This window comes from Oryzias latipes, chromosome 7, assembly GCF_053564925.1.
Source record: "Oryzias latipes strain Hd-rR chromosome 7, Olatipes_Hd-rR_3.1".
Taxonomy (NCBI): Eukaryota; Metazoa; Chordata; class Actinopteri; order Beloniformes; family Adrianichthyidae; genus Oryzias; species Oryzias latipes.
The window spans coordinates 21618226-21644696 of record NC_136243.1 but is presented as its reverse complement, the minus strand read 5'-3'; the positions used below and the strand labels follow the sequence as shown (position 1 = coordinate 21644696).

The 26471-nt window shown below is 39.2% G+C and overlaps 2 protein-coding genes across 3 annotated transcripts; one reads left to right on the top strand and one right to left on the bottom strand.

The window, feature by feature from the left end:
- The first annotated feature begins 247 nt into the window (after positions 1 to 247).
- On the top strand, positions 248 to 15435 carry si:ch211-117c9.5 (sodium- and chloride-dependent creatine transporter 1). 2 transcript variants are annotated; one of them, XM_078949850.1, is made up of 15 exons: positions 708 to 847; positions 1383 to 1523; positions 3715 to 4011; positions 8498 to 8629; positions 8734 to 9067; positions 9215 to 9347; positions 10098 to 10232; positions 10350 to 10453; positions 12409 to 12533; positions 12620 to 12732; positions 13452 to 13592; positions 13855 to 13957; positions 14043 to 14143; positions 14223 to 14393; positions 14517 to 15435. In XM_078949850.1, exons 3-15 carry the CDS (start codon positions 3924 to 3926, stop codon positions 14643 to 14645), a joined length of 1809 nt encoding a protein of 602 aa, XP_078805976.1. In that variant the 5' UTR covers positions 708 to 847; positions 1383 to 1523; positions 3715 to 3923; the 3' UTR covers positions 14646 to 15435. The 2 variants fall into 2 exon arrangements, with proteins under 2 accessions (XP_004070540.1, XP_078805976.1); XM_004070492.4 differs by lacking the exon at positions 1383 to 1523 and having other exon boundaries at positions 248 to 847.
- slc26a6l2 (solute carrier family 26 member 6, like 2) lies at positions 15423 to 24967 on the bottom strand. The gene is made up of 19 exons (XM_011477184.4): positions 24686 to 24967; positions 23806 to 23945; positions 23483 to 23593; positions 23229 to 23401; positions 22979 to 23143; positions 21054 to 21206; positions 20180 to 20262; positions 19670 to 19817; positions 18868 to 18981; positions 18644 to 18721; positions 18449 to 18544; positions 18260 to 18366; positions 18118 to 18187; positions 17558 to 17650; positions 17351 to 17425; positions 16942 to 17271; positions 16796 to 16850; positions 16535 to 16662; positions 15423 to 16436 (listed from the first exon to the last, which is right to left on the bottom strand). Exons 1-19 carry the CDS (start codon positions 24823 to 24825, stop codon positions 16410 to 16412), a joined length of 2286 nt encoding a protein of 761 aa, XP_011475486.1. The 5' UTR covers positions 24826 to 24967; the 3' UTR covers positions 15423 to 16409.
- Between the last annotated feature and the right edge of the window lie 1504 nt (positions 24968 to 26471).

Genomic DNA, 26471 nt, shown 5'->3' with positions numbered 1-26471 from the left:
AAGAATGAGAGTGCTTCTTTCACCGGCGTCCCCGCAAACTTCTCTGGCGCCTGGACAGATAAACAAAGCAACCATCAGCCGTCACCAGACATCTCATCTAACTGCAATTACTTCAGGTCAAGAGCGCACACGCAGTCATAAACCCACCATTGTGACTTCTCACTCTCAGTGAGTGATGTTGCTGATGCTGTGTGCACCACACTGAGCCACTCTCAGCCAATCAGATCGCACGGCGGCAGAAGAAGGCGGGGGGAGCGTTGGCGACAGAGCGGGCGGTTGTTCAGAGAGGACTACGTACGTCGACCGTCGAAGCGTGTTGTGTTCCTCGCAGGACCATGGACTTCTGACAGAGCCTTTGAATCGAACCCTCAGAAAATCATCTTTTTTTCTTTAAAGCTTAGCATCATTTTCATTTAACTGTTATCCATGAGATTCTTCAGGCTTACATTCAAGTGCTTCGTCGACTGCTTTTGAATCCCCCTCTGTCAACGGCTGAATCGACCGCGGCGCTTTTGTGGCATTTTCCGTCTCTTTGGCTGAGCTGACGAATTCCAACCTGTGATTTTTATTTAAAAAAAATATAAACTGAGTTTATAATATTTTTAAAGAAGAAACAACAAACTCGAAAGAAACAAAACATCAGAGAAAAGAACCTTGCATGTTGTGGCTGCATCTCTAGCCTGTCTACCGGCTGCCCCCCACACCACCTTTTTTTTTTTTTTTTTTTTTTTTTTTTTAGTCAGGCCTTCTTAAGACACACCAAAAGGCAACTTTCTCTGTAAATCATAACAAGTTTTTGTGCTGTCACACAACAAAATGTCACCCGAGTTGGAAGAGGACAGAAGAGGTGAGTGGAATTTATTCAGAAATTACTTTTATGTATTTAATTGTTAGCTAAATCACTTATTTACGACAGTTTACATTATTTACACAGACTTCACAGCAGTTGCCGTAAACCCGCTAAAAACCTTTATTAATATTAAATTGTGCATGTACTATCAGATATTACAGAGGGAGCAAAAAAAACAACAACACAGAAATAAACTAAAGCTTATGTAGCTAATGCAGAACAACACATTTATGATCAAAATAAATCCCCTGTTTCTGTATTCTCATTTATTAGGCTTTCCAGGTTTTATCCCATTGCGTAACACTTGCACCTGCTTATTTAGTTCTGACTGATAGTTTTTTCAGATATTTGAGAGAAATTGTTTCTTGCTGGATAATCAATGTATCCCTAATCCCAAATCATTTCTCTGCTGTGATTTGGATTCACCTGCTTTGCTGTCTTATCTTAAAAAAAAAAAAAAATAGACTAATATCATTGAAAGCTGCTGGTAAAAGTAGCAGGATGCTGGTTTCATTTCAGGTTTTTTGTGCAGATTTCTTCATTAATCTGTAATAGAGAAAACCAAACTTTGTGAACAACACTGCAAATTGATACACACCTGCATTGGAGATCTGTGCTGCAGCCCACAAATCATGAGATGATGACGGGGAACGAACATGGAGGGCAGAATCAGGTGGGATGGTGTTTGACAACACAAACAAGTGGGTCATTTTGAAACACAAAACAAAACATTAATATTGATTTATTTAGTATGCTGTAGCTTTTTCTGTTGATAGGTCTTCAATGATTAAAAAAACAAGGCGCCTGATTTTGTTTTAACTCGGATCAAGGACATTGTGTACACCAGTGTTTTGAACCTTTGAGCCAAGGCACACTTAATCCTTGACAAAAATCCTGTAGCACACCAGCATCCAAAAATTAAAAAAGGAGAAACTCATAGTCTGTATTGACGTACAGTCCCTCCGCAGTCTCACATGCATCTTTGTGATAATTGTGGCAGAAAAAGCTGGAAATTGCAGCTGTTTTTTCTAAAAGATGTAATAAACGTTAAGCTAGTTTTCAGTAATAATTTTCAACTAAATTATTTGCAATTTTACCCTGGTAGTAGCTTTTTTTCTCCAGTTTATTAACATGCAATTTTATGTAACCTAACAAAAAAACAAAAGTGAACATGTTGAAGTTTTATTAGTTTTTCTCTTGTCTTAATCAAAGATTAAGTCTTTGAAAACTTTAACAAAAATGTTTTATTTCCTTTTTAGATGATTAAATTGTTTGAATTTAGTTTAATTATGTCTGTTGGCCACTTCACCTTAATCCTGTTTCTTAAATGTTATTACGTCTTAAGTTTAACATATGAAATAATTCAGACCTTATTAGAAAAGTGTCAGGATCCAGTAGCGGACACAAACGCAAGATACAGGAATGCAGAAACAAAAGTCTTTAATTCAGCACTTAAACTGAATGTAAACCAAGGCTAGAATACTCATGAAACTCGAGAAGCAACACAAAACGATCCCGCAATGAGTGGAGGAAACACACGGACTATATACAGGTGGACTGATGACATAAGTGAACACAGGTGTACCCATTACAATGACAGGTGGGAGAGAAAATTAACTGTAAGGAAAAAAAAAAAGGAGACAAGGAGCCGGATTAGAAGGTAACAACAAACTGAAACATAATTAGAAAACCCCACCCTAAATATCCCACAAAAAGTGTTTCAGTTAGAAAGATGACTTGGACCAAACTCTAAGATGTTTGGCTGTTATTAAAAATCACAAACCTTAAAGGAGAACTGAACTGTTGACCTCTGATTTCATCAAGCAGATTTAAAAACTGTTTGATGTGTGTTCGTTGTGGTTTCAAGATGTTTTACAGGGAAGACTCATTTTACGCTGATACGCTGTCACTTTAACCTATGCATCATGGGAGATGTAGTATGAAAACTGCTGCAGACGGCAGACAGACTCGGTTCTGTGAGCTTCATTGTTTTGTTCACTTGTTCCACGGTCTGACACGGATCCCACAGAAAGCTACACCACTAAAGACAAGCTTTAGCTGGTATTTTTGTTGGAACTGAGAAACTTAATTAGCAGAATCGGAACAAGGAAGTGAAGACTTTAACCACTCCTGATTGGTCAGACTGATGACGTATGATTAAGCTTCCAAGAATGATTGGTGGAGAGAGTTAAAGGGGCGGGACCTTTCCGAAAACAGAGCTGAAGATGCAGCTAAATCACGGTACCGTCATTCTTATCAAAATGTCTTTAATATAAATAAATAAAATAAACACAAAGAAAAAAGTATTTTATGATCTTTCATATTCCTAACTACTCAGTGTTTTATCAGGGCCTGTTTAAACACAGAGCTGATATCCTGGAGATGGGAAATGTTTTTAGATCAGTGAAAATGGGCAATTTCCCACGGCACACCTGACCATCTCCCACGGCAAACTAGTGTGCAGCGGCACACTGGTTGACAAAACACTGGTGTACACACACACACACACAATGTTTCACAAAACAGTTTTTTTTAGTAGTGATGCGTAGGTAAGAATGGCTAAATCCCTGCTGGTGCTTTTTTGTGCTGTTTAGGTTGAAGCGACAGGATGAATTAAATTCTGTTGTCAGAATTGATTACTTGGGGTTGTTTGCCTATGTGGGGGGCTCTGTGACTTGTCCAGAGTGATCTACCTCTACCATGAAGTCAGCTGGGTTCCTGCAGGTCCCCATGACTCCTAACTGGAAGATGCAGTTGTTAGAATTAATCAGTGGATCAATAATCAAATGCAGATGTTCAGTTTTACCATATAAAGCAGTTTTCTGACCCTTTCTTTCAAATGTGACCTTTCTGTTATTGTACAGGTGAAATCAGCCTCTCACAGCTGGAGGCGGGGGCCCTGTTCGAGGAAGAGGGCAGTGGGGCTGCTTGTCCCCTGGTGCCTGTACCCGGTGTGGGCACAGGGTGCGTTGAGGCGGGTGGTACCGGTCCACCGCACACGCAGGATGAGGCCGCAGCTGCAACTGGAGTCGCAGTTTCTGGGCCAGCAGAGAGAGTAACCTGGACCCGACAAATGGACTTCATCATGTCTTGTGTGGGCTTTGCTGTTGGCCTGGGCAACGTGTGGCGGTTTCCTTACCTTTGCTATAAGAACGGAGGAGGTGAGATCAAACCCCACTTTGTAGCTTTGTTGTTTTTTCTTTTTTTAGTGACAGTTGGTGTGAATGCATTGTTATACAAGCCTGATTTAAAAGAAAAACTCCAGCTAGACTTCATTTTTGTCATTTCATAAACTTTCTTGTCTTTTAAAGTAGTTTTTTCCTCCATGTTGGCCTTGCAGCTTGTGATAAATAAGATGATGATAAAATGCAGCAGCAGCACAAACACACAATTGCCAGATATACTATTTATTCTTAGGCAATGATAATGTTGCTTGTCTTGTCACCTTGAATTTTAAGCATATCAGACAATTGATTTAAAATGTGTTCTTTTGCCCTTCTAAATAAAAAACAAAAACAAACAGCCATTTGAAACCAGAATAATAACCAGAATTTATTAGAATAAATTATTTACCCTTGCCTTGGTTGCAAATGTGGCTTCCACAAAATTACTCTATTCAAGAAGCAGCCAAAATTACAAACCTCATAAATGTTTTGGATCATTTGTGAATTTGAGACATAATAAAAATAACTCCCATAAAAGCCTAGTCTCTTTTACTTTTTCTTAAAATAGCCCTTTAACAAAATTAATAATTCTTTCTGCTGAACTTCTACTTTAATTTTCAATTTTTAAGAATTGGTCAATTTAGCTTTTGTGTGCGTCACCAAATATTCTGCTTTATTGTAGTATGCCGTTCAATTTTTGTGAGAAATTGTTATCCAAATATCAAAAACAGATGTCATAAATTATGTATTATTGTTTGGATCATCATACTTTGCAGACCTCCTGATCATCTAGTTGGTGTATGGAAAATGCAGGTCTTGCAGAAGAGTTGCTTAGAGTTGCTAGAGTCACTGCCGCCTGCGTTTTCCTCATGAGCATCCACCTACCTGTGCAGTTAATGCCCTTTTTAACATGTTCAGCCAACATTTATGTCACCAATTCATATTAATCCAAAATGTGCACAACTATATGTACCAGACATGTTTTGAAGCTAAACTGGACAAGAAAAAGTGCCCAAAATTGTATTCTGTTGTTTTTCTTGTGATAAAAATCATCTGATTAAATTGGTCCCTTCTATAAGAGAGTAAAAAAGTAAAAGCATAGAACCTCTTCACATTGTGTCACTGTTATTTACTGTAGTTAAGCTGCAGCATTCAGTTGTCTGTTAACTCAATGCCAAGAGAAAACTAGAATTTGGCAATGGCCTTAGTGAAGTAATTGTTGCTTTCTAATCATCTCAGACCCTACAGGCCTCACTGAACTTCTGGCTGCAAGATTAGTGGAAGAATGAACAAGTGAGGCTTAATAAGAAGAACTGCCTGCAGAAAGCCTCCTCTGTATAGAAAAGAGCACAAAAGCACAACTGGGGTTCACAAAACTTTATCCGAAACAAACCACAAGACTTTAGAAACAATCTCCTTTAGACAGACGAAACCTCCATGGAGATGCTCAGCTTCATGTTTGGCACAAACAACCCTAAACATTGCAGCAAAAACAAACACAGGAGTAGAAATGTCAAGATTTGGGTCAGTTTTCCAAGGACAACAACTTCTAAACTCCTTTGTCTCGAAGTATTATAGAAGTGAAAATGAGCCCTTCTTCTGATGACTGAAGCTTAGATCAGAGGATATGACTATCTTCTGAAGCGACCCAGCAACTGTAGAGCTGCAAAATATAAATAAAGCCACTCAAATTGTAAAGTCAAAGTCTAGAGTTCAGTCCAAGTTCTTTATAGATAGTAGACCTTGTGTCACAAAATGAGTTTTGCTACATTTGACAGTAAAGTGTACTAACAGACAAGAAATGTGAGTGTTCTGGTCAGCAGTCCTATTCACTTCATGCATTCAACTTTTGTAGTAACATGGGCGTCATCTGCAAACATAATGATGCAAATGAACAGCATATGTAGCCGAATGTAGTGGTGGTTATGTAATCTTTTGGGTCACCTGGTCTGTTATCTGCTGCTTTAACAGCTTTAAGAGGGGACAGATTTCAGAGTGCAGGTGACTTCACTTTGATGCCACGCCAAACGGATGTCTGGTGTCTGTTAGCAAGCAGGTTTAGTCTTCACATAGACGAGGTGAAGATCTGCTGTTTGCTACTGAAATCGCAAAGGAAATCAAGTCATATTGGAAATACTGATTAGCAGTCAAATTCTCAGAAAGAAATGAAAGTAAAAAGAGTTGGAGCTGCACTCATCTATTTGAAGTACATGCATGTAGCCATGTGAAAATACACCACCATGCATGTTGGCGCATTTTCATTTGGCCAAAGTGTTCTAGACTGGTGGTTTCCTTGGGCTAGTATGTAAAGCTGGTCGTTTTTGCTTTTAAAAGGTCTTTAAGAGCTAAATGCATCTAAAGCCACACATGGACGACTGTGAATGTTTCTCAAAAGTTCTACCTCCTCACATGGTTCTCTTTATTGAATGCAGTTGCTCTTTGCCTCACAGATGGGCTCAGGAGGATAAGTTGCCCTGTAACTTTCCTTTCGTTCTCAGGGCATACAAGATTTGACTTGTATCACGTCTCCTTGTGCGGTCTAGGTCAACTTGTCCATTAATAACCCCACCTTGCTTCAGCTTTTATCCTTGATATGTTGTTTTTATCACAGCTCCACCCTCTTTTCACTTTGTAAGGACATGTTCAGTCCAAATCAAACAGAATATCTTTGTGGATATGTGTTTTAATCTGGCCCTCCCTTTCCCTCGTGTATGCGTCTTGTGATCAGCGCTCCGATACCCACCTTCTAGTATCAAATAACAATGGGCCTGACTCACATAGTCCACCCCCTGTGTGCTTGCCAGCACTCATGAGACGCACAGAGGTGCACTCCCCCCCCCCCGCCGTCCTGATAAGGAGGCATTTGGGTATGTCGCACAACGACCGTCCTGTGACTGTGCCCGTCCCTTCCTCTCCTCAGCGTCAGCACGTACTTCCACGCTGCAGCATTTATGCCCTTGACCAACCCACGGTACACCTTGTAACAGCGCAGCCATCAGATAAGAGCTTGGTGACACCTGCTTGTTACTGAAACAAACTCCTCCGCTTAAGATGTGTGAATACTATTTCCTACGAATCTTATCAGTTTATCTGGAACTCATCTGCAGGATTGTCCACTTTTAGGGAAAAAAAACCCCACTCTTTTAGGTTTATAATACAGTTATAGGAGGACTTAAATGAAAGTAGATGTTAGCACACGCTTTTCATCCTATCTCTTTGCTCTTCTTTCTCTTTTATTTTGCCGTCTGTCCTGCTTTCCCACCCCTTTTCCTTTTTCATGCACACACTCTGAGAAATGCTTCCTTATATGGCAACAGCTCTCTGCCGACATAAAGAATGACAAGCTGATTAAGAAGTGAATTTATCAAGCTGCGTTGCAGCTGATCAATGGCTCAGCATTGTCACGTTTATTTGCCTGATCTCCTCTACAGCTGCATTGTCCCAGTTTTCTCCCTCTACTTGAAATGTATCCGTCTTTCCCTCCTTTTTTTTTTCTCTCTCGCCCCTTTCTGCTTTGCGTCACAGCCAGTCATGTGACTCACTCCCTACTGCGCACCGTAGTGCCATCACTCATCACTCGGTCCTTTGCAGATCGCTTTGGAAGTGGAAATGTTGGGTGTAAATGCATTTTTTAAGGAGTTTATTCATCTGCACAAAGATCCCAAAGGGAAAATATATCAAATAAGACCTACAGAAAGATTTACAAAATATTGAAATGAGCCAAAAATCTCTCTTGTCTGGCATTTCTAAACCTTCCGTTTCCTTTCATCTAATACTCATTTGACAGCTTTTACAGAATGTCCACACACTTATAAAAAGGAAGACAGAGTTACCGCCCAACAGGAATTTAGTCTCATTCCTGACCTTGCACCGTGCCTTTGTTTCACCTTGGAATTTATTATTTTCTCTGTTTTTGATCCGCCTTTTCTTGATTGACCCTATATGTTGAATAAAGTGTAAAAAGCACATGTAGGTCTATGCATGGTCACTTGTAGGTCTATTTATTTAGTCCACATAAGTACTCATTGCAAAAGCATTTACATATATTAGATTTTTTTATTGGAGAAAGTTAAAACATGTCTAACCGTTTTTTTTAGGAGTCTTTCCTTACTGCTTAGGAGGGTCTAAGGGCAGAGATGTCCAGTTTATTTTAGTTAGTTCAGTTTAGAATTTTTCCATTGAATTGTATGTATTCCTTTTGATTTTATGTTTTACCCTACATTCATCCAACAAAGCCTCTCGAGACGACTGTTGTTGTGATTTTGGGCTATACATATAAAATTGAATTAAATTGAATATTATAATTGTTACATTTTTCTAATGTTTTTTATGCATGTCTGTAATAACTTCATGGAAATTATTTATTTCTCCTAACTGAAAGTTATCTCATAGTTAGCGAAGCCTCCCTCTTTTTTGATTCATGCTTTTAATTAACCAAACATGCTGCGATGTGAGATAACGGATGTGATTTTGGATGTTGTAGGGGTATTCCTGATCCCTTACCTGCTGATCGTGTTCATCGGAGGCATCCCGGTCTTCTTCCTGGAGATCGCGCTGGGCCAGTTCATGAAGCAGGGAGGGGTCTCTGCCTGGAACATTGCACCTCTCTTTAAAGGTAACCATCCCTCCATCTCAGGGAGTGGTAGTAGTCTGGAGAAGATGTCTGACTTAGAACAACAGCTTGCGCTTGAATTTCACACAAGTCCCTCTCTCTGTCAGGTCTGGGCCTGGCCTCAATGGTGATAGTGTTCTTCTGTAACACTTACTACATCATGATCCTAGTGTGGGGCCTCTACTTTCTCTTCCACTCTTTCACCAGCCCACTGCCCTGGGCCACCTGTGGACACCCCTGGAACACCCCTAACTGCACACAAGACTTCCGGCGCGCCTGCCACAACCACAGCTCTGCTGAGACCTCTGCGTCATCTGCTGCCACCCACTCTAATGTTCTGTCTGCCATGTCTGTGCTGAACCAGTCCTCTTCCCAGCACCTCCTCAATGGCAGCTGCATGGAGGCTGACGGCATGCGTTCCCCAGTGATCGAGTTCTGGGAGTATGTTACCCTTTGTGTTGTGCATTTTCCTACCTTCCCATTAACACTTTCATCTAACTCAAGGTTTTTATTTTTGAAATGTAGCTTACTATTGAATATGTTCAGGTTTTAATTTCTAATCAACACATCTGTTTGGTTTCCATCTAGGCGTAAAGTGCTTCGCCTGTCTGGAGGACTGCATGAGCCTGGTGTTATAAGCTATGAGCTGGTACTTTGTCTCATAGTCACCTGGGTCATGGTTTACTTCTGCATGTGGAAAGGAGTTAAATCAACGGGGAAGGTATGTGTTTTTCTTGTTGCGCTGTTTTAAAACCCAGAGATAAGTTTATGTAATGCAGATTAGCATGTATAGTTGTTAGTGCATTTTGCTGTGTGAGGGTGAGGCAGATACTTTTTCATTGCTTGTGCAAACGTTGACATATTTGCAGCATTTCACCTCCGACTACAAATCAGCTTTAGTAAATCAGCTTTTGGACTCAAGCGACTTAGACAGTAAAACCACTGTTTGTTTTTTTTAGTTAAAGAATTTCTGCCTGAAATATTTGACTAAGTAATACTCCATATACGATGACCAGTAGATCCAAGTATAGAAGTAGATAACAACTATACATATCACCCCCCACCCCCCAAAAAAGGAGTGATTTAGTAATACAGAATTATGGCTGTTTTTGTTCTTGTGTCTCTTGAACAGTTAAAGCTCAGAGAAAAAGTAGAAAAGTAGATTGAACCCAGCCAGCTATAAGCTGATTACAAACTTAAAAAACGAGCTTTTCTCCCTCCTGTTCACTGTAGTTCCAAACAAGTAGAAAGTAATTCTTGTTACTATACTGACAAAACTTGAATTGGAAAAACTCCTGTCATTATGACAACTATGATTAAAGCTATTTGCAGGAAAGAAAAGGAGTTTTACTTATCGTTTCCTTCCTTTACCTAATAGCATATATGCTTCTTTCCATCCCAGGAAACATTCCAGATTTTAGCCACATTTTTTAGAGATGTACTTGACTTTCTATCTTTCATTTGTCCGTAGGTCGTGTACTTCACAGCTCTGTTTCCTTACGTGGTTTTGGTGGTTCTCCTGGCCCACGGAGTCACTCTGCCTGGAGCTTTGGATGGCATCGTTTACTACCTAAAACCAAACTGGTCCAAACTTGGAGAAGCACAGGTTTAACTTTTACACCAACATTTTGAATGTTGACGCACATAAACACTGCATTCTGGGGAATCCTTTGAGATTTGTCTTAAGTAGGTTGTGAAATAGTTTTGTTTTTCTTCCTGTTAGGTGTGGATTGATGCTGGCACTCAGATTTTCTTCTCCTATGCCATCGGACTTGGTGCCCTCACTGCTCTGGGCAGCTACAACCGCTTCCATAACAACTGTTACCAGTGAGTTTATTTGCAGCACTGAATCAAACATGGTGCAAAGAGGTCAACATCAATACAAAGTCCCAGCTCCAGTGAATCCTGCTGCATATGGCCATAGATTTAAGGACAAGTGAATATAGAGAGCAGCTTCTTTTGATTGTAGTAGGATGTACTTCACATGCCAACACATGTTTGGGTGCTTCACAGAACTTTTGTTCCTAACAGAAGAGCATCGTCGAGAGTCACTTTATTTACAGTGGTGTGCTTCATGTCCCAACACATTGATTTCATCACCTTCCAGTCTGGACTGGAAGTCTGAGACTTAGTCTAAGACTGAGCAATACTTTGATTTATTCTGTAATGCATTTATTGGCGAGCCTGAGATCAAGTTCTGCTGCATGACCCACTTTATGCTCATTTAAGCTTTTGCACAGATGGCCACACATTCTTCCCATAAATGCTCTGGTGTATATCGGAATTTATGTTGAACTCAGCGACTGCACGAATTCTGGTATAGATTAGCCTGCATCACGTGTGTTCCTGTTCACGCTGCTCATCCAAAGCGCAATGTTATACACTTTTATGCTTTCGTCAAACGCAACTTTACAAGTTTTAGTTCTGGAGCCATCATCAGATGACAATCCTTCCACAAACACTTTATGAGTCATCATGTGTTTCGTGAATGTTTTTCTAGGAGTTAGAGGACTACATTTGGATAAACATTTGAAAGCCTTTTATAGCACAGTCTGCCTTCTTTAGTGGCAGTGTTGATATGAGACAGTAAAACTTCCTTTTCCTGTGAAAAGAGTCACTTTATTTGCTTTTGAGATGTCTTCAGAGAACTTTGCTCTTCTACATCTGAATGCAGTAACCTGCAAGTCGATGCTTTGCTTTAGATTGTCTGGTTATTTGGAATAAAACCTCATGAAGGACATAACCACAAAGTAATATTACTTTAGACTTAAATATATGCCTGCATCCAAAACAAGGTTTTATTTAATGAAAGGATGAAGTCTGAGTCTTTATTGTCAAACCCCTATAGTCGAACTGCATTTTTTTCTCTAATGTTAGTCCATTATCTTACAGTTGGAGTTTGGGTTTTTGTTTTTTTCATCGTTTTAGGATTTATTAAAAGAAGCCATGTGTTTTACTTTCGTTTTCTATTCAAGTTGTGCTCAACAGCATTTAAATGTTTATCCACAAACAGTGTCAGCTGTTATTATATTTGTTATTTACTTATTTATGTTTTGATAAGATTTGGGGCTTTTTTTTTATTTAATATCCGGCTCTGTTTTTAATTCCTGTTTTGAGTTTCCACATACAGACACATTCCTGTGAGAGCAGATTTAGACAGACCGTGTCTGTTTGACACTTTTAGTGAAAGGAGGTTACTCATGATTACAGCCACGTTAAAGTGCTAAAATAACCAATGCGACCACTGTTTATACATTCCTAAAGGCGGCCTGGAGTCTTAAACCGTGTTGCCAACTAAACTTGTCTAAACATACTGGCATTCCTCACTAATACATTCAGACAACATGTCGTTTTTTTATGCAGGAATGGTAGCAATCACATAGCTTTTCTGAACCCAAACGGTGGATCAAGGTTAAGCTACATTTATCTATGGAGTTTACTGATATGCCCAAAACACTGCTCTCTGTTTTACTGGCAGCAGTTCAATATATGTTTTTCCATCATGTTAAATGCCAAGTTTCCCCAGAAACAACATTAAACAGAAACTATGTAGTGCATGTTGAGTGGATGGTGGATGTGTGCAGCATACTCCTTTCTTTGTGTGTGTCGACCACACAGACAGCTGCAGCTTTCAGAGATTAGTATTGATCCCCGGTTTCCCATCCTAGCCCATCTCCTGTGCCTGTGCACTTTACATGATGCTCATGTTACAAGAGTCCTTCGGTATATGTTTTTCCTTCTGTTATCCTTTCTCCATGCTCTCTGTGCTTGTGTCTCTGCAGGGATGCGTTCGTGCTGGCTCTTATAAACAGTGGAACCAGTTTTTTTGCCGGCTTTGTGGTGTTTTCTGTGCTGGGATTCATGGCTGCAGAACAAGGAGTGGACATCAGCAAGGTGGCTGAAAGTGGTACGAGTCATCAACGGTTTACCACCCACGATTCATGCCAGTGGCTTTTATAACAAGAGAGAATCTCTCAACGTTTTGCTGTGCAGGTCCAGGCCTGGCCTTCATCGCCTACCCTAAGGCCGTGACTCTGATGCCTCTGGCACCAGTGTGGGCAGCATTGTTCTTCTTCATGTTGCTCATCTTAGGCCTAGACAGCCAGGTAAAGTTCAATTATTGCTAAAGATTGTAGTTTAGAAGGAACATGTGCCAATCAAACACATACTTTCAGCATCTTATGGTCCTATATCCATTTGTCATCTTTATTGTACACATGGCCAAAATGTTTTCCTTTGTTGTTGTTTTTCTGTTTGATATTTGTCTGATCTTTTCCGACACAAGTGTGACAAAAACGTCACATCTAGTTTTAAGGGTTGTGTTTCTTTGCACTCTGCCTGTTGATTTTTTGAGCCGCTGCCTACAGCTACTGTTGAGCAGCCCAAGGGTTGGTCAAAGACCGTCTGTCTGATTCACACAATGACCCTCATTCTACTTTCACATCCATTCATTTACTCCTGCTCTCTGAAACTCTCTCTTGTTTCCACTCCAACTGTCTTTTTTCCTTCTTTTTCCTGCCATTGTCCAAAAATATTTCACCAATTCCATTTTAATAATCCAAAAACAGTTCTATAATTAATACTGAAAGGTCAAATTATGCCATGCTCATAAGTAGAGACAGAAAAAAAGTTAAGTTACTTAAACAAGTAAATATTGAAAAGATGAATTTATCAGTTTCCAGTTGATTTTCAAGTTCAACAACAAGTATTCTTCCTTATTCAATATTTCTAAAGATCCAAACTGCACACAGTTTGTTTTGCATTTTCTGAATGTGACGTGTTAAGTTACCTCTATATGTTGCTTATTTTCCTCTTTTTTGTTCAGTTTGTAGGGGTGGAAGGTTTAATAACAGGAATCATGGACATGTTACCTCCCAAATCTGCCCTGAGCAACATAAGACGTGAGGTTGTTGCTGCTATCTGCTGCATCATCTGCTTCCTCATTGACATGTCCATGGTAACAGAGGTAAAAAATGAAGATGCTTTTCTTTTCTGTTTAAAGAAGGCTGCCGCAAATTTAATGAAAATTATATTTTTGTGTAAAATGTTCACATTTTAATTAGTACAGCAATTGTTAGAAATAGACATATGTCAGAAATGACCTAGAATGAAAGCATGAGCTGATTTGCGGCTGAAAACAGGTCACACATAAAGTATTAACAGGATGTTGTTAAAGCTGACGGCTCACGTTTTTTTTTATTTTTGTCATTTTTTCTCTGTTTTCTCAGGGAGGGATGTATGTATTTCAGCTGTTTGACTACTACTCTGCCAGTGGCATCACCCTACTGTGGCAGGCCTTCTGGGAGTGTGTTGTCATCGCATGGGTCTATGGTGAGCTTTACTTCATAGCGACACTGCAATCAATTTGGCGTGCTGTATAATTCAATGCTCATCCACGGCGTCTTTATGCGTCCAGGCGCAGACCGTTTCATGGACGACGTGGCTCGTATGATCGGCTATCAGCCCCTGCCCTACATGAAGTGGTGCTGGTCCTACATCACGCCTTCTGTCTGTGTGGTACGTTCCACTTTTAATGCTCTTCTGTAAGCTTTGCCACAGGCTAAAAGACTAATAGGAATTTTTTTGGTTAATTTAGGCAGTGTTCCTATTCCATGTGGTGAACTACAAGCCTCTAACCTACAATGCAGTGTACACCTACCCTTTGTGGGGTGAAGCAGTTGGCTGGGCGCTGGCTCTGTCCTCTATGCTCTGTATTCCTGTTACTGTTCTCTACAAACTGCTGCGATGCAAAGGTTCTCTGCGGGAGGTCAGTTGTGCTGGTTTTAAAATATTACACACCTGCCTTCCCATAAACTACGTTTTACTGCCTAACTGGTTTGATTATTATTCATTAGAGAGGAATCACATGTATGTGTCTTTGTCTCTGCAGCGGTGGCAACACCTAACCACTCCAGTCTGGGGCAGACATCACCTGGAGTACCTGGCCCCAGAAACTGAAGCCAAACTGCTGCCCCCTGCAGGAACCAAGAATACGCTCCTTTTTGAAAGTGTGATCTAATAGGCTTAGCTTATTCATAGAATAAAAGCATGCACACTATCCTGGCTTTGTAGAACTCTAGAAAAACCCAAACATTTTTAACAGGAATAGCCCTGAACAAATGGACCAGAGTTTGGAGAACTCACACCTGCAGCACCACAGCCATTCACGCTTTTCCACCTCAGAGTGTTCGCCTGCTTACTGTCCGCTGCCTTCGTGCTGTTCGGTCTCGTCTTGTTCTGTGGCTGTGAAATGTTTGCAGTATTTGCAAAATCTTACCTTTTTGCACCTTTTTGTCGGCGTTTCTGCAGCTTTATCAGTGCCACAAACATCAGGTCATTTTCTTCTGAAAAGATGGAAACTCGTTTGACATTTGAATAATGTTTGAACTTCCAAAAAGAAAGACCTCATACCTACTGCCTTTTGTCCACAGTTGTGTGTATGTGTGTCTACGTGTGTGTCTGCATGTGTCGTTGAGAGCATGTTGAGTGACGACAGTGGTACCTTCAGATACGTGACACTTTATCACTGAGCTGTAACTAATGCCGCCTGTCCTCTCTGGTTTAGGTGTGAAAAATGAAAAGCTTCCATTTGTAAAAAACAACAAATACTATCGCAAGTCATTACATTGCCACTTCCAGCTCTGTATTATGAACTAACTTAAGTATTCTGTGTATTGTGGGCTGTTGAATAAATGACATAATTTCCACATTAAGGGAAGACGGGAAACATCTGACTGAACCATGTAACGAGCATGAGGCTGGGAGGAGGAAGAGAGAAGCAATAAATAACCAGATGTTGAAGGGTGCAATGGACCTTTTCTGGACCTTTATTTACATTTTTTTAATTATTTAAAGTTAAAAATATGTCCACTCTTTTAATCCCCTTTTTATTGGTTTACAGCTCTAGTTTTCATCAGATTTATCGTCATTTCTCAAAGATCCTGGAGCACAAATATATTCTGCATATTATGTTTGATTAGGAAACTGCCTTACACAAAACATACAGCACACAGAAAATCTAGCCTAGTTTAGACCCTCTAAGAATGCACTACATTTAAATAGTTTAGAAAATATACATTAAAATGCTTCCAGTAAGTTATTTAAAGGTATAATGTCAGTGTTGTGCATTCCTTAACTATATTTAGCTCCTAATGGTTTAAACAATAATAATAATAAAAAAAAACTGTGTGTGCATGTTATGTACACACTCAAGTTTTAGGAAAAGTCTCTGCACACTAAAAATATAAAAACTGCGTCATTCGTTCCACTGATTACTGCGGCGCTCCGGGGTTACGTTGGACCTAAAAGCTGTGACCGGAGGTCAAGGTCACAGCTATAGAAAAGCTTTTATTCCACTGTAGGGGACATTTGGAATTAAAGTGACCAAAAGACGCAGTCATAGGTGGGAACAAGTGTCTGTTTAACGTGAAAATATGCATCTCCCCTCAGACTTGCACTCCACTCTCTGAGGTGCTATAAATACAGACTTCTATTAGTGCAGGGATACGTTCTCCCACTCAACCCCCACCCTTTCGCTGCCTCACACGCACAACAGAGCGAGAGCTGCAATGACGTATTGCTGGCCATCTCATTAGACCATATCATAAAAAGCCTGTTGCCCTAGCAACTGCTCCCTGTGTCTCCATGGCAACAATCCGCCATGTCAAGGTTGGGCCTTCTCCCTCAGTAAAAAGGGGAGGAGACAGTGGGCAACCGATGGTGAACACAAAAAAAAAAGAGGGAAGAAAGACTGGTTGGTCTGAAGCTAAGTGACTCCTGCTGGTCACATTTGGGTGTCGCAAGAAGCATCCTGTAGAACAAGCACAAGAGAGCATGGAAATGTCATAGTCTAACGCCACAGCTATCAAAAGAAAGGATTCCTGCAGTGTCAAGATTATGATCACTTACAAGAATGATGTCTGTTTGCCCCAGCTTCCTTAGGATGTGAAGGACTGCATCATGAACTGTGACAAACAGCCTGGTCTTTGGAATCGATTCAAAGAAGGCCGCCTTCTCCAGCTGTTCCACTACGCATGCTTAGAGGTTTACAAGTCACATAGAAAGGCAAAAAGTTTCAACTTTCTCGTAAAACACGAGCAAAGAAGATAAATCTGGCATCTTGATTTACTCGAAAGTTTCTGTGCTGTACTGTCAGTTTAGTTTGCTTACCTTGGCAGCCGGCTAAATAAATGTCCACATCAACATCCGCAAAATCCCCGAAAATCTGAAGGAGAAATAAAAAAAATGTTTTTATTGATAATATACATCAGTCAGACATATCACTGATTTTGTGAAATTTTTAAACACAAGCATACATTTTTCAGCATCTTCACTGTGACTGTGTCCACAAAGCCAGTTGTGGAAATGTCCAAGATGATGCTGTGAGTGACAGACATGCAGGTCCTTCCATCCTTCTCATGTTCATATGAAATGGGGGTGAGGTTGTTTTCACCATGGCAACCTGAGTCTATCTCAGATGTTGTTGCGTCGTATTGATAAGCACTGTTCACATGGCCAAAGCCATTTGAAGATGTGTTGGTGAGGAATATAGCCACATCTTTATGCATACTTAGGTTCTTCTCCTTATTCAGCTCGGAAACTTTGGAGGAGGATGTGGAATTGCAGGGATGATCAAGCAGATCTTTCTGTTTGGAAACAATAGCTAGTAACTTTATCCAAATCCAACTGAAGAATGACATGAATTTCAATTACCGATTTCTTTACCTCTTTTTTAGCCATCTTTTCCTGTTTTGCACGTTTCTTCTTTTCCATCTGCAGCTTCCTAACATCAAGCCCACTCTGCACAAAAGGCCAACCATCTCAGTTAGGATGGAGGAGAGAAAGTCAGGAAGATATAGTTAAAGCAATTAGGAGTGCTATAAACAACAGACAATGATTACATCACCCATCAATGGGCACACTTATACACACTCTCTGCTGAAGGGCCTCCAAATACAGCTCAGCGTTGGTGAAGCAGATGGTTGCAGATGAACGGAAGATTTTAATTCCTGGGATCTCTTTAACCTGGATAGAAAAAATCCAGATGTGAAGTTTAGTTATTTATCATTAAATTAGATAAAATGAAGTACATTTTTATATGTTTGACAAATAATAACACACTTCTTGATATCAGGACTAAAGGGTTGGTCTAAAGCAGGTCAGTGTCACCTACATGTAACTTTCCTTTTTGGAATTCAAAGACCTCTAAACAAATAAAAAACACATTTTGAAAACATGACAAATGAAATCCACGTTAAAAAATGTTTCCTGACAAATCTGTTGTAGCGTGACAATGGAGTACACGCTTCACAGAGAACCTGAAGAGGCGAAAATAAGAAGTTATCAATTGTATTTAAAAAACTGTACCAATTGTATTGCCATGAGAATAATGACCTCTCCTACATGAAAGGCATTTGCAAACCGCAGGTTTTATCCACATTAACAAAGGTGCAGCCTTTAGCTGTATGGAAATAAGTGAGCAACATTTTCACCTGTTTAAAGGCCTCTGTGTCCAGATAGAGGTCAGTGCTTGGAACATTGCCTAAGATGGAGTAGTGAGGTCTGAAAGACACAAAAATTTGGTGAAATGTGCTGGTTTAACCGAAAATCTGATACCTGGATGTGTGCACTTACAGCTGTGTTTTGAAGATGAAGGTGAGCATGGAAAAGCCGACGGACAACGCCAGACCCAGGTCCAGGTTGAACAGGACAGTGCTTATAAAGGTTACCAGCCACACGAGCTGCATAACACAGCGGGACATCAGCAACAGCGCAGGAAGGAGCAGTAACACATCAAAGTGGGCAAGTCAGCTGGAGTCTCACCAAGTCGACTTTATTTGTTTTCCACAGAAGGGGGACATCCATGAACTGCCGAAACATGCCTTTTAAATTTACAAACACTATTGTTGACAAAACCGCCTGAGGAAGAAAACACACAAGACAAAGGTTCTCAGAGCGTCCTCATTTTGTTCAAAAATGACAGATAGGAGAGGATTGTGCTTAAAAGGACAGTTTCACCTTTGGAAGATCTTCAAAGAGGGAACCAATTCTTATAACCATGATCAGCATAAGGAGAGAGGAGACCACTCCAGCAATCTGAAAAAGCAATAAATGTTAGAAAAACACTAGCAGGCCAATTCAGTGGTTATAGGCTACCATAATATGAACCATTTAGGTAATGAAAAGATATCAAATAGAAAGTTTATTTTTCTCTTTCTTTTTGTGATGTTTGATCTTATTACTTGTGTATTGCCGCCTGTGCTCTCTTGGACGAGGCTTCGAGACAATGAGGCCGTCACAGCGTAACACTGAAAAAAACTTCCAATTGTGTTACTTAAACCCACAGCAATCAGCTCCTGGAAAGTAAAAAATAGAAACAAAAGGTTAATGTTCATTAAGGCTAAGATCCTTAATGAAAAAACGGATTTACAGCATTTTTTTTTTTAGAATGGCGGATTTTTCTGCTTGAGTTTTGATTGTCGTGACAGTAATATTTTATTCAATGTATTTATGGTCAGGTCAAACAAAGTATTACATAAAACTAAATCATTCTTGTTTGTGTTTGCAAATGATCAGAAGAGGAAGAATAAAGAAAAAACAGGCTCCACGTCTTGCTTCACTCCACATTTTTTTGGTCTGTTGCATAACAAGTTACTCTAAGATAAATCCGTCTGACATCCATAAATCTGCTGTATCTTTTGTATAACACTAAAAATGATCATAATCCAGCTCCTAATTTTTTAAAGGTAAACCCAATAATTTAAAGTTAATGATTAGTTTATGTTTAGAAGTTTATTCATATTGTGTTGCCCTTGCTGAGCCATAATTGCACACCAGAAGTGATGGGATATGTAGTTTTACCCATTTTTATGCTAGGAATAAACTGAATATAAACCAGAACAGCAGTCAAAGTGAGGCTTGATTCAGGGCCAGCATCTGTCACTCTTTCAGTGATGTGACACCCCTGACAGAGAGTGGTGGAAGTGTAGTCTGGGGTAATATAAGACATGAAAAATATTGTGTGTGAAAGACAGTGTACCTCACCTGGTTGCTGTCCACCTTGTAACCATATTTGAGGGCAAATGTTTTGCCCAGGGAAATGGTGATGGCATACGATACGATGGCCACAGCAATGGCGTCACCAATTAACTGTGAGAAAAATGTGACATCTGGAGTCCGAGGAGCCTTAAGCCTGAAACATCACAGAAGGTCAAACTGTTTAGGTTTTATTTGTTATAAACACAAAGAATTATAATCACGTAGATGAAACTACATTACAAGATTGTTGCTTTAGAGACTCTGACTTTTTATATTAACAAATAATTGCTACCAGTTTAGAAAAAATCTCTAGAAAAACTACAAATCTGAGCGGTGTTTTTACAAAACCTCATGAAATCCAGCTGTACACAGAGGCAATAGAAACTTTTTTAACATTGACTTTACTTTTCTTGCAATGAAATAAGAAACCTCTGTGTCTGAAAATTCAAGCTGTTGGCTATTTTTCATTTTTTCCCCCTCCTTCTCCACATTTACTTCAATCCAAGTTTCGCTTACCCACTTGGAATTTCTCCAACTACATCAATAAGGTAGTCCTCACGCACTCCACAGAAGTGAATGATGATTGTGGCTCCAATTACCTGTTATAAAAGCAGTGTTATTTCAGCACAAAAACATTGTTTGAACTGTAACTTTTGCACACAAATATCCACTGTGGTGAACCCACAACAATCTCTCAGTGGTTTCAACTGTTGTGCCCCCTGGTGGACCCAAATGAAAACACTCACGGCCAGAGGCATGATGAACCACTGCTCAGTTTCATGAATGTCTGTATTCATGGAGGCAAATATTTGCGCCCCTATATTTGCAATGTACAGAATTCATGAATAATGCCTTCCTTGAAGCCATGACCATTTGCTGAAAGCAGCATCTCTGTGACTGAAAATATTAAGTCTTTACTTACAAAAAGTATCTTTAAAAGTAGCTAAAAGAGCATTTAACAGCCTCCTGTTATTGTATTTTTGTGTGAAATACAAACTTTCATCTAAAAGATAAAAGTTTTTTTTGTTTTTTTGATGAATAGTAGTTTGGTCTGTTTTGTCTGTTTTGGTAGAAATCTGCTTGGATGCTTCTTATCCTCTCGCATGTGTGCCGGAACTCTATTAATCCACATATTATTTCTTAATGTAGGTATTTTTGTAGCCTGATGTCATGGCAAACTTCAACTTTATAGAATTTACCAAAGTAAATAACATGAAATTATTATGCTACCATATTAAATAAATTAATTAGGTCTTTTTCTTTTCTTGTAAGAAATAAAACAAAAATCTGTTTTTCTATCGTGGATAGGATTTTTTTTATATATAAAAATGATGTGGCTCTCTAATGTTGTTATAAAAAGAAGGAAAACAAATGTTAGAGGAGGACTCACCACTATGAGCTCTATAGGAACAGGCAGGGGAAGTTTTTTACTGTAGCACGCATTGATTTCTTTGACCACAATGAGAACAGCCAGCGCCACCAAGCTGACCACCAGCTCTGGCACTCTAGTCTGAGGCAGCAGTCTGCATATGTCCACAATAGTCTAGAAAGAAATTAAAGGGAGAGAGAGAAGAGATAGTAGAGAAGTAAAAACAGATGTTAAAAGAACAAAAACACTACTTCCTTTCAGTAAATGCAGCAAGAATAATGTCCTACATAAAATAATGTCCTTTTGGTATTCCTCAGCAACGTCTATGAAGGCAAACTGGAGTATGACCCTTTCCCTTTTTCACTGCAAAACACGCATTATTTTTCTCAAACAACTTGCAAGGTACTTTTTCATTTGGGACCAATGTCTAGTTAGCTGTTTTGGCTCTAGACACCGATTTAAAACCCTGATCAATTTGTTGGCAGAATGTGGAGATAAGTGAGTTGCATCCCACTGCATGATAGTTTCTCATGACTTTAATGTTTTTTATACAAGAGGGTGTGCCTTAAATGTACTGACATTAAATATCTGATGCTGCAGCTTCATGCACTGGACAGACTGTAATCCACATTCACTCCAATTTGTTAGGTTGCCCAACTGTGAGCCTGTGTGACACATGGAAAGCAGCACTTAAATATTAAACATTAAAGGAACCACTTTAACTCCACTGAGCTAAAACTGAGCCACAAAGTGTAAAGGAGAGAAAGGGCCTGAGCGCAAAGTGTGATTTGCAGGCTTAAATATTAGCACATATCTTCCTGTTGACAACCTTTCTCATTCTCAGTCTGCACTGTCATTCTGAATCGTCAGTAGGTTTACGAACAGTTCATGCTTGCTGGGGGTAAGGAAGGATTATCTGCAACAGCCAGTGCTGACGCAGGCCTGAAAAGTCTATGTTTTATTTACTTTATCAGTACCTTGTGCAGAGGGTGTGCAGTGTTTTTCATTATGCATGCCCTTTATGCAACATTTTTCTTTGCAATCTAGCTCCAGAGCTCCCAGACACCCCCACACAGAACCAGTCCTCTTTATTGAGTTATTCAGCTTCTTTGAGTTTCTAGCTTTGATGTTGCAACCCCATCGTCATTTTATGTTGAGCTTCACTCAAACATTTAAAAGAGCAGGACATGAAATATGTCTGCCATCTTTTTGTAACACTTCATATTGGAATTGGTTAAGGTAAGTTGCAAACCTTTGTCTCTCAACAGAAATTTGTAGGAACTAAAATGTATTTGGAAACCAAATCTAGCCTTTATTTTGACAGAGATAAAACAGAAAAGTGGACAGAACTGCAGTAAAAGGAGATCTGTTCAAATGTAAATGTGCACTAACAGCACTGAGGACTTCCAACCTTCATGCAGGGGCCATCAGCTCAACCAGTTGAATTAACCAGACTTTTTGTTTGCATGAAAACTACTAAGTGACAGTTTGAATGTAATATCTGTGCTTCTGCTGAGAACTAATTAAACAACCCAAATGTAAAAATTCTGGAATTTCCAAAAGGCAAACTGGTTACAAGTGAGCCATCATATAGGAAGGGTAAGTGTGTATTAGTACAGAAGAGTATTGCTTCTTCATCACCGATCAGTTAAAAAAAATAAAAATAGATTTTTTCATCTGCTTTTCACTATTTAATTAGAAAAAAAGCAATAGGTAGCAAAAAACAAACAAACAGGCAATTAAAAAGAAAAGGCAAATGAAAACCATATTTGCTTTTAACAGACGAAACATTCCAGCTGTTGTTTGTTTGTTTTTAGACTCTCATCTACTTTTGTCTAGCCTGACAATTTTTAGATTTGTAAATCAAAGTTACCACTTTAGTTTTGAATCTAAATGTTCATTATTCATTTTTGCAAATCAAATCAAACTCCTCCTAGCATACTCACATAAATAAGTGAGAACGGGCCTGTGAAGCGAGCCGGTTTCACCCCAAACAGGTATTTGAGCTGAGAGACGCACACATGGCATGCAGCTCCTGTAGTGTAACCCCGAACAAGTGGCTCTGACAGGTAGGTGGCCACGAAACCGAATCTCACCACACCTAAAAGAATCTTCCAGAGGAAAACTTACACTTAAAAAATGAAAATGAGCACAGATGTGAGTGTGATTGGAGGGAATTCAAGAGGAAACACACACCTGAAAGATCCCACTCAGGAGTGTGACAGAGCACGCCATCTGTACTCTGTATGCGTCCCTGGCATCAATGTTTACAGTCAGAGAACCATTGGTTCCATTAAAATAAAAAGCCTCGTCTGGTGCCAGCCGTTCTGTCACACTCCCAACCATGATGCTTATTACAGCAAAGGTACCTGAAGAAATGAAACACCGGCATCCTGAACAAAATACAGAAGGATCAAGTCTTTTTGTTTCATTCAGATGTTCCCACTCACCTATAGAGACGTGTCTGGAAGTACCAAAGACCACGTAGACGAGCACCGGAAAAAGAGAAGTATAAAGACCATAGACAGGGCGTAACGAAGCCAGAAGAGCATACGCCATACCTGAGGAAATGAAGACAGTTTTTTCATCAAATAATAACAAGCAGCAAATGTATTTGTGCAGTTTTGATTTTTTAAAGATAAGATGAAGCAATTTATGGGACTCTCTTCTTTTGCTTATAGAGGAAATAGAATCCTGAAACAATGAACCTAGCTTCAATATTTAAAGCTCTGCAAAGGTTTAAGGATTATACTCAAAAATCCAAGATACAAACCCTGGGGAAGGTGCATGATGCCCACACTGCAGCCGGACACCACATCTCCCAAGATATTTTCTCTGAAAGAGTATTTGGGCAGCCAGCTGAGAATAGGAATCCAGGTCAGAAGTATGTGCTTCAGCGATGGCACCGAACACCTGCAGTAAAAATGCACAACCATTTACATCAGACCCGCATGATGTTGGCACATTATTAAGCATGTAAGAGTGGAGATAAATAATCATTGTCTGATATCTTGAGTTATCAGATTATTGATTATGTGGACATTGTAGCCTAACATCCGTTATTTGATTATTCTGTTGAGTTTCCTCATAATTAATTTGATTACTTTTGCAGCAATACGAGACAAAATATGAAACAAAGTAAAACAGAAAGTCTTAAATCTCTGGATACACACACTTTAGAATAAAATTATGTAATGCATTGAAGTATAGAAACCAATATGCCTAGTTATCGGATTTTGTGGCTATGGAAACTGACTCATTGCTTGTGTGTTTGAACCCATAATACAAAAGACTGTATGGTAAATGTTTGTGTGATGACGCAACGCAGATGCATTCATTATATTCTTCTTATCACCAAAGAGGTGAGGGAAACTTGTGACTTTTACCACCTGCAGCACATTTATCTGCAAACACAGATACCACCAGCACACTGAGACACAAATTTCCTTTTGTATTGAGATGAGAAAGTGCACATAAAAACAAAAAAACAACTTACATTTAAAAATAAAAGTTAAGCTAAATGACTTTTATTTTTATCTTCCTAACTGGTGGACGACAGAAAATTGCATTCTTTTTTTTTATTTAAAAGGAAATTTCCGTTCTGAACAGTCAGGTCTTGTCCAACCTCATAATGTATATCCTCAGGATTTTACCTCAGTGACTCCTTCAATTTTTCTCCCACAGTTGGTTTAATGGACCACGTCCCTTTTTGAGCCACTTCTTCCAGTCCCAACTCATCCAGGACATCCCTGTGCACAGCATACTTCACTGGTGACCGGTCAATTCTTTCCATCCTTCCATATGTTCTACAGATTCAACAAAAATCTGTAAATCTCTATTTCCCAGTGTGCTCTTTGTCTGTGGGGTCCTTTGAATGCTGATCTTTGCAAGTATCCCTTCAGCAAATGTTTTGACTGAGTGACAGTGTGTGTTTCTTTTTGAGCTGTGGGAGTGACCATTCCCTCCTTAACTGTGTGAAAAAAGCCCCCGCACATCCTTCCCGTACTTCATCTGCATACACACTTTAGTAAATGAATCTTTGTCCATGTGGGTTAATTTACTCAACCAAACTTGGAAAACTGCTAACTTGCAAACCTTCAAACTAATGCAGAAAATTTACAAGTGACTTCACACCTATAAACACGTTTCTATTAAAAATATAAAAATCAGTCTTGTGGTATTGTTCTTGTTCTCATGAAAGGTTCATGGATAAAACTGTTAGTATCCTCAGCATCAACCGAAAAATCGTATCTTTATAGCTGCAGATGTGTGTTTTTTATCTGTACATGAAGTTGTAATGCTTTCATATCAGAAAGCTGGTCCAAAGCACAATGTCATTTTTTTGTATTTTGCATATTTGCATGTAAAGGGTTTGCTTTTCATTATGTTTTAGCTTTGTTATTAAATTAGATGTTAATCCACCAGTCTTGATCTCCTCCATTTGGCTACCAATACCCAACACAACATTGAGTTTACTCCTTTCTTCCACGGTGAAGTATACAAGATTGGTATTTGACAGGTGTGACTGTAACCTGACGGATGTCGTGAAACAAATATGAAATTTTGCTTTCTTTGTTTAAAATAAAATAAAAAAATCTCTGTCCAGAAAGCTTTAGCACCTACTTAAAGAATGACATAAAACTACTTTTGTAAAAAAAAAAAAAAAAAAAAGAATAGAATAGAATCACACATCACTACTGTAATTTTTGTTTGAGCACACGGTGTACTGGGTTGCCTGGTCTCCCTTCTATTTAGTGCTTCTGATGTTTTCTTTCTTTTTTTTTTTTTGTAATGTTTTCTTTTTTAGAAATGGAAAATGCATAAAAACTAAAAATGTGTGATAAGCAGAAGAACAAGCTATAATCTGCACCTTAACTGCAAAATTGTTAAACACTTTCTCTTTTTTCATTTTTATTGTTCCGGTTTGAGATGGTTAAAAGAATGAAGTAAAATGTTATCAGAAGACTTTCTGTCTTTATTGCTAAAAGATTTCCTAAAATAGGAGATAAGCCAGTTTACTCTGAAGACCGAAAACATGTAAAACAGTAAAAAGGAAAAATAAAAAAGCATTGAAACAGTAATAAAAACCTCAAACAAGGGTTTATGTCTGCTTCAGGGTTTTCATTGACTGTTGCTTTTGTCCTTGATAGCTGTGTGGCCTATCAGTCCAACATTTTTTGCAGAGAACACGCTGCACAATAAAGACACTTCAGGTTTTTATAACTACTCCTTGTTCTGGATGTGTTTTACTGAAAGGGAGGGTCCTGGTCAAGTTGCAAACATCAAGAAAAATTAATCGTGCATGATCCTATTCAATGCATTTTTTATTTGTTTTATTTTTCCAAGAAGAACTATTATGCTGGTACTGAATATTTCATATCAGTGCTCTTTCAATTTTGAAAAAGCTCTTCCACCTGCTTTCGATGCTTTTAAAGGTGT